The sequence below is a fragment of the Aotus nancymaae genome, unplaced genomic scaffold (genome assembly GCF_030222135.1).
Source record: "Aotus nancymaae isolate 86718 unplaced genomic scaffold, 86718_ANA_hifiasm-v0.15.2.pri h1tg000124l, whole genome shotgun sequence".
Classification (NCBI taxonomy): domain Eukaryota; kingdom Metazoa; phylum Chordata; class Mammalia; order Primates; family Aotidae; genus Aotus; species Aotus nancymaae.
Window position 1 is genome coordinate 1,414,797 of NW_026988539.1, and position 8,166 is coordinate 1,422,962.

Genomic DNA, 8,166 nt, shown 5'->3' on the forward strand with positions numbered 1-8,166 from the left:
CTGTGCTCTCTGGCTCCGGGAGAGGCCTCCTGCGTGCGGTGCCGACCTGGGGCCGCCAGGGATCCCAGCGCCAGCCCCGGCCCCCTGCGATTTCCGGACCTTCCCGCCCGGCTGCGCAGCGCAATGTCCAGGCAGCTCCTTTTCCTGGTGCCGCGCCCCGCCTCAGTTTCCCCCGAGCGTAAGGCTGACTGGAGGCGGCCGGAGAGGCCCGGGGATGCTGGGCACGGCGGGGTGGAGGCCGCGGCCATCTTGCGGCTCCGCGCCCGCCCCCCCACCAGGCCGCCGCCCCCGCGTCCCCTCCCCGCGGCTCCTTGGCAACCCGCCCCCCCCCCCCAGCCGCGGCCTGCTCCGCGGTCGCCATGGGAACCAGCTTCTCCGGGGCTGGGAACAGATGCGCCTCCTTTGTCCCTTGCACTCCCACCAGTGCTCAGCACCGGGGGACCTCCACCTCCCGGAGTCGTGACCTGTGCCCAGCCGCTGTGCCCTCCCCCGCGCAGGACGGCGGGAGGGCTCCCACCACAAACCATGAACGGGTGGGCCAAGCCAGGGTGTAGCTGCACTTCTTGGGGCTGGGGTGGCCGCCTGCCCCCGTGAATGGGGCTGACAGGGCGCCTGGGGTCCCTCCCGAGCTCGATGCACGGCTTCCGTGTCTCCATTCTTTGGAGAAGTGCTTGCGCTTCTCGGTGCGGAGCTCCGGGGCCTGGCGCCGCCTTGCAGGACAGGCCGCACCGGCTGTGTGCAGTTGCGATGGGCACAGGCACACCCTCAGAGGCCGGGGCCGCCTCCCCTGCTGGGGGGATGGGAGATGGAGGTCCAGAGAGAGCCCCCCGGACTCACCGGGCGGAGCCAAGCCGGGTGGAGGCGGCCTCTCTATGAGTCACTGCCCCCCGTGTGGGCTCCTGCTCCCGCAGGGAAGACCCGGCTAGTTTGCATTGGCTCCTGCTGGAGAAGTAGGCCTAGCTGGAGCTGACCAGGCCTCCTCCCCACAGGGCCGTCCTTCCCAGCTCAGAATGCAGCCCACAGCCACCATGGCCACAGCCGCTGCCGCCACCACCTCTGCCACAGTAGCCCTAACAACGTCGTGGGACAACAGCACTGGACGCCCCACGGTGGGTGCAGGGGACGGATGGGCAGGAGGGGTGGGAGGTCGTTCAGGCCAGCAGCACCTGACCCCCCTGCATGCTCACAGGCGGAGCCAGACCCTATCCTGGACAACTACGTGCTGCTGGTGGTGGTGATGTCGCTGTTTGTGGGGGGCACGCTGGTGGTGCTGTCCGGCGTCCTGCTTCTCTGCAAGCGCTGCTGGGACGTCCACCAGCGCCTCAACAGGTGCGAGGCCCCCACCTCGGCTGGGCTGGTGCATGGTGGGTGTGGGTGCCACCCGGGTGGGGAGGGGGCCTACCTCACTGGCTTCTGAGCCGCAGGGTGGTCCGTGCCTCTGGAGACAGGGGATCATGCACAGGGCCTTGGCATGGGGCAGAGAGCCCAGACCCACTGCGACTGTCTGGTCCCTCGGTGCCACTGGGCTCTCCTGATGTCCCTCCCAGGGCCATGGAGGAAGCAGAGAAGACCACCACCACCTACCTGGACAATGGCACCCACCAGGCCCAAGGTGAGGCACTGGCCAGCCCGGCCTTGCACCCATTTGTCCATCCGCCCCTCGGCCACCCGCCGCCCCCTTGGGCTGCCTGACCGTCTGTGTCTGTCTGTCTCCCCCACCAGACTGGGCGCAGCTCGATTCCGACTCATCTCTGTTTCCTTAACACCCAGGCGTAGGTGGGCCCAGGCGCGTGCTGAGCGAGTGAGTGTGTGAGCGGATGAAAGAGTGCCCCTCGCCCCGCCCCCCGGCCGCCGGCGCGCGGCCCCAGCCCTCCCCGCCCCACCCTGCCAAGCATCCCTCCCGGGACCAGGCGCCTGGCACGGCCCACCTGGGGCCCACCCTCTCTTACCTCTCTACGCAGACCCCTACTTCCGGGGAGAAGACCCCGAGGGCCAGGATGCGGAGACCGAGCGCTTCCTGTCCACCAGCTCCACGGGTCGCCGGGTGTCCTTCAATGAGGCAGCACTGTTTGAGCAGAGCCGCAAGGCACAGGACAAGGGCCGCCGGTAAGGCGGGCAGGAGCCCAGGGCGTGTCTGAGGTCGCCGATGCTTGGGAGTGGGGAGGAGCTGGGCACAGACGCTTCAGGGACCAAGGCAGAGGCCCCCGGACTGAGCCCGTGGGGTGGGGGGCTCAGCCAGGTGCTCCCACTTTGCCTGCCCCTGCCCAGGCTGGCAGGGTGGACGGCAGAGCTCGGCTGGTGGGGCATCGGGCACGGGAGGTGGGCAGGTACTGATGACCAGGTGCTGTCGCAGGTACACGCTGACAGAAGGGGACTTCCACCACCTGAAGAATGCCCGGCTCACCCACCTGCATCTGCCGCCCCTCAAGATTGTCACCATCCACGAGTGTGACTCTGGAGAGGCCAGCTCGGCCGCCACGCCCCACCCAGCCACCTCTCCCAAGGCCACCCTGGCCATTTTCCAGGTGAGCCTATGGTGGCAGCCAGCAAAGTTTCTGGGGTGGGGGGGCAGCCCCAGGGACTCCCAGAACCCCACGCCCTTCCCCACTCTTTCTGGGTGGCCCTCATCTTGGGATGGTTGGTGGCGCCCAGTGGGGTGGAGCAGGGAAGCGGGTGGAGCCCAGCATGCCCCTCACCCACCATGCTCTTTGATCTGTCACTGCTTCCTCCCCCACCTGGCTCTGTCCCACAGCCCCCGGGGAAGGCCCTCACGGGCCGCTCCGTGGGCCCCAGCTCCGCCCTGCCAGGTGACCCCTACAACTCAGCCGCGGGCGCCACTGACTTCGCAGAGATCAGCCCCTTGGCATCTAGCGACTCTGGGGAAGGCACCTCGGTGAGGGCCCCTGCGTGTCCCCCACGGTGTCCACAGCCTGGGAGGCTGCTTCCCCTCCCTTGCCCTGATCCCGGACAAAGATCAGCTCATCACCTCCCACCCACCAGGGCTCTCCTTGGCCAGCTGGGTAAGCACACAAAGAGAAAAAGCCGGCCACACACTGGACACAGACATGTGCTCACACATGCAGGGGGCACCCCAGGCTCCCACCTCATTTCAGACTTCCCAGGCACTGGAGATGGTGCACCACCCCTGCCCTCCCTCACCTGCAGCCCCGGGCATGGGTGAGAGGGCTCCTAGACATGCACCTCCCCCTCTCTCCAAACTATACGTCCAGGGACCTTCCCCAGAGGGGAGAGCCCTAGTGTAGCCCACCCAGCCACTAAGACCCCCTTCTCCCGCCTCTGCCCCTCTCCGAGCAGGTCCCCATCTCCATCCCAGTGATGGGGGGCCTTTGGGACTGTCTCCCAGGCCTAGGACCATTTGGGGCCGGCACGCGGGGCCAGGGAGAGGTCTTCTAGCCTGAGCGCCATCTCTGTTTCCTGCCAGTTGGATGCGGATACCAGGAGCACAAAGGCTGGAGGGCCCGGGGCTGCAGCAGGGCCTGGGGAGGCCGGCCCAGGCTCTGGGGCGGGCACCGTGCTGCAGTTCTTCACCCGCCTGCGCCGCCATGCCAGCCTGGATGGGGCCAGCCCCTACTTCAAGGTCAAGAAGTGGAAGCTGGAGCCCAGCCATCGGGCAGCCAGTCTGGACACACGAGGTAAGCTGCAGCACCTGGTGGAGAGCGGCCCTGTCAGGCTTGGTGGTGGCTGCTGGGGGCTGCCCTGGACAGCGAGGTTGCGGCCCAGGGCTGCCTTATCTGGAGTCTGGGTGGGGAGCCTGGCCCTGCCCAGTCTGCCAGCCAACATCCTGCTTGAGGTTCTTTGGGTGGCGGGAGGGCTGCGTGTGTAGGCGGTCTGAGCCAGACCCCCCCACAGCTCTGCCCTGTGCCGGTGGGCTTTGCATGCCCCCACTGCTCTGGGGTCATTGGGGCATCCAGGACAAGGTGGTAAAGTAGGGTTTTATGGGGCCACCTGCTCACTGCGGAGCCCAGAGGGTGGGGCCTGCAGCTGGCATCCTCTCCCGGCCATGCTGGGCTCTCATCCCGCTGCCTGGGGATGTGAGTGGAAGGCGGGTTCTCCAGGGGTCCCTTCCTCACCTGCTGGCCACAGCATCACTCCAACAGCTGTGTGACCTTGGCCAAGGCCCTCTGCCCAACTGGGCTCTGGCTTTCTCTGACACGAAGCAACAGAGTTGGACTGGGCCAGGGGTCAGCAAACATTTCCCGTCAGGCCCCGGATGGTGGTATTCATGGTGCTGTGGTGAGATAGGCTGTCTCCACCACTCAGTGCTGCTGTGGTCGTGAGGAAGCAGCCAGAGGCACTGTGTGAGGGATGCCATGGCTCGCAGAAGCAGGTGGTGGGCGGATTTGCCCTCTGGGCCGTAACGCATAGACCCCTGGACTAGTTAACAGCAGCCTTTCAATTCTGCAGGCTCCGGGTCACAGGGGGTTCTGGAGACAGGGCTCCCTTATCTGGAGTTGAGGCAGGAGTGTGCGCAGGGAGCAGAGGGGTCCCGTCTGTGGCGCTGGCAGCAGGCACCATCCCTGCTCAGCAGGTCCAGCAGGGTTAGGGCAGCCTGGAGGAGCTGAGACCCTGCTCTGCCCTGTGGAGGGGGTGGCACTTCATGTCATCAGGTGAGACTGGGACAGGGGACACGTGCAGTCCTCAGATAGTGGGAGATCCCGTGTTGGGGCCTGGCTCCAGCCAGCAGGATGGGGTGAGCTCCCCCAGCCCCAAGGTAGCTAGCGGCCAGGGAAGGGACAGCGACCCCTGGCTGCGCAGTTCCAGCTGAGAATGCAGATCCTGAGATGAATGGGGCCATGATGGTGATTAGGGTCCAATGTCTTTGCAGCACAGCCCAGAACCTGTTTGCTGAGTAACTGCCTCCCTGCCCTTGGGGCCTGCCCACTCCAGCTTCGCAGGGGAGGCTGTGGGGAGAAGGGGGCCGAGGTGGGGCAGTCCCCGAGCACTCTCCAAGCCTGGGTGGAGCTGCCAGGAAAGGGCACCTCTCTCCCTCTCCTCCCTGGCCTTCACCACCCTGTATGTGACTCTCTCCTGCCTTCTGTACCTTAAGCCAGGCAGTGCCAGCCACCAGGTGTCTAGGACGTGTCCTTATGAGTGGCCACAGGTCCACCAGGGCTGCCCGGGGGCACTACCACTGCCTGAGGCCCTTCCACTCACTTCCTGGCCCTGCCCTCACCCCAGGCTCTCGGGTTCTAGCACCTCTGCCCTCCATGTTTCGGTTTCACTTGTACTCCAAGAGTGTACCTACAGCCACTGTCCACACCCACCTGGGCTGGGGAGATGCCAGCCGGGATCTGGCCCCAGTCAGGGCGCACTTCTCTGTGCGTGTGTGTGATAGAGGATATAGGCGTGTGCAGGGGGCACGGGTGGGCTGTCGGAGGTGGGGGCCACACACAGGCTGACGGCACATTCCCCATGTGTGTGTGATAGAGGATAGGGTGTGTGCAGGGGCACAGGTGGGCTGGTGGGGGCCACACACAGGCTGACGGCACATTCCCCGTGTGTGTGTGATAGAGGATAGGGGGTGTGCAGGGGCACAGGTGGGCTGGTGGGGGCCACACACAGGCTGACGGCACATTCCCCATGTGTGTGTGATAGAGGATAAGGTGTGTGCAGGGGCACAGGTGGGCTGGTGGGGGCCACACACAGGCTGATGGCACATTCCCCGTGTGTGTGATAGAGGATAGGCGTGTGTAGGGGGCACACACAGGCTGACGGCACATTCCCCGACAGGTTCTCCCAAACGGCATCACTTCCAGCGGCAGCGGGCAGCCAGTGAGAGCATGGAGCAGGAGGAGGCGGGCGCCCCCCACGCAGACTTCATCCAGTACATCGCCCGGGCTGGTGACACTGTGGCCTTCCCGCCCCCCCGCCCTTTTCTGGCCAGCCCCACCAGCCCACCCCCTGCTCTCGGCAGGTATTTTTCAGTAGATAGAGGTGCTAGGGGTGGACCTGTGGGCCCTTGCCCCGATTTGCCCCTCCCAGGCAGCCCAGGGAGCGCTCTCCAGACCCCGTGGACCCGGGCTCGCCCGCCTCCAGCGGCAAGGCCCCTCCCAGAGGCCGACTCACTGGGGCCACCTCTCCAGCATGGACCAGAGGAGGGAAGCGGGGAGAGACTGGGTAAGGGTAGGGGGGTACGTGGGGCCCTGCCGCCGACGGCCGCAGGCAGTAACACCTCGGGGTACCTGCCTGGGCTGGTACTGCCCCTTCCTGGTGGAGCCCCAGGCCTGAAGGATTCTGCTGTGGTCCCGGGCCGTCTCCCACCCCTCACGGTCCCAAGGGCTGGGCAATCCCTTTCCAGAAGCTGCTGTGACCACTCTGGCCAGCAGCACCCCTCCCCCAACCCAAGGTAATTTTCCTGAAGCCCCGGGCCCAGTCAGTGGGACTGGAATGGGGCATGGGGCATGGGCTGGTGCAGAGCAGGGTTCCTGGGGCAGCCCTGGTCTGGGGGTGACCCTGACGTCTGTGCATCATCCTTCTCTTGCTAGCTATTGAGGATGGGTGGGCGGAACGCGCTAGCTAGCCTGGAACAGGGGCTGAGCTGGGCTCAACCGGGTCCACCGGCAAGGTGGCAAAAGCTGACCCCGGGGAGAAGCGTGTTGACCCGTCCTGGGGGCCTACAGGGGAGGGGCCCCGCCGTCTGCAGTACAGCATGGAAGCACCCAGGTTGAAAAGCAAGCGCCAGAGCTCAGCGTCAATGCAAGACCGGTCCCCTACAAAACCGACCCATTTTAAAGCTCTCACCTTCCAGGGTCTGCCCAAGTCCCAGGTCCCCCCCGCGCCCACCCTCCCTGATCCAGAGGCGGGGTGGCCGGCCACGGAGGGGGCGCGGGGCTCGGTGGGGCTCTGACGGCGCGGCCTGGCTTGCAGGCTAGAGGCGGCCGAGGCAGCGGGAGGAGCGAGTCCTGAGTCCCCTCTGGAGCGCGGCGCGGGCGGCGCGGGGCCTGAGCAACAGCCGCCGCCACCGGAGCTGGACGCCGAGCGGGATGCCGGCCCCGAGCAAGCCCAGACCAGCTACCGCGACCTGTGGAGCCTGCGCGCCTCGCTCGAGCTGCACGCGGCCGCCTCGGACCACAGCAGCAGCGGCAACGACCGCGACTCGGTGCGGAGCGGCGACAGCTCGGGCTCGGGCTCCGGGGGCGCGGCGCCCGCCTTCCCGCCGCCCTCCCCGCCCGCGCCTCGACCCAAGGACGGCGAGGCGCGCCGGCTGCTGCAGATGGACAGCGGCTACGCCAGCATCGAGGGCCGCGGCGCCGGCGACGACACCGAGCCGCCTGCCGCGCCCGCCCTGCCCCGCAGCCCGCGCGCCTGGGCTCGCCGTCCGCGCCGCGACTACAGCATCGACGAGAAGACGGACGCGCTGTTCCACGAGTTCCTGCGCCACGACCCGCACTTCGACGACACGCCGGCCGCCGCGCGCCATCGCGCACGCGCGCACCCGCACGCCCGCAAGCAGTGGCAGCGCGGCCGGCAGCACAGCGACCCCGGCGCCCGCGTGGTCCCGCCCCCCGCCCCGCCCGCCAGCGCGGCCCGCCCCGCGCGTGCGCCCCTGCGCCGCGGCGACAGCGTGGACGGCCCGCCCGACGGCCGTACCCTGGGCGGCGCCGGCGACGACCCCGCCATCCCCGTCATCGAGGAGGAGCCGGGCGGCGGGGGCTGCCCCGGGTCGGGCCTGTGCGTCGCGCCCCCTGGGGCGCTGCTGGACAAGCTGGCGGCCGGCCTTGACGAGAGACTCTTTCCGCCGCGCCTCGCCGAGCCCGTCGTGGCGGCTCCCGCCTTGGTCGCCGCCGCCCCTACGTCCCCCGACCACAGCCCGGCCTAAGTCTCGCGTCCTGGGCCCATCTCTCTGGCAGCTTCTCCGGCGCCGCGCGGGGCCCCGGCGGCGGGAGAGATTTGGGGGCGCGACGCCCCAACGCGCATGCACTGGGACCTTGGTCCCTTCGCGCACGTGCGGGGCGACGGAGGCGCCCTCGCCGCTTCAGGGCGCACGCGCAGGGTCCCGGCCGGTCTCGCGCCGTCGAAGTGCGCACGCGCACTGTTCTCTGGCGCTTGCCGGGCGTCGCGAGGCGCAGGGCGCGGAGACCCCGGCTGGGCGGGAAGGAAGAGGCGTGAGCGGCTCTCAGCTTCGGGCTTCTGAGGACCACGCCC

The 8,166-nt window shown here is 68.1% G+C and overlaps 1 protein-coding gene across 1 annotated transcript; it reads left to right on the plus strand.

Moving 5' to 3' along the window:
* Nucleotides 1-409: 409 nt before the first annotated feature.
* On the plus strand, nucleotides 410-7,840 carry CBARP (CACN subunit beta associated regulatory protein). Its single transcript, XM_064371173.1, has 10 exons — nucleotides 410-533; nucleotides 990-1,109; nucleotides 1,190-1,329; nucleotides 1,548-1,612; nucleotides 1,962-2,106; nucleotides 2,354-2,525; nucleotides 2,753-2,893; nucleotides 3,443-3,653; nucleotides 5,752-5,935; nucleotides 6,889-7,840. The coding sequence occupies exons 2-10, from the start codon at nucleotides 1,011-1,013 to the stop codon at nucleotides 7,838-7,840; spliced, it is 2,109 nt and encodes a 702-aa protein (XP_064227243.1). The 5' UTR covers nucleotides 410-533; nucleotides 990-1,010.
* Nucleotides 7,841-8,166: the final 326 nt, after the last annotated feature.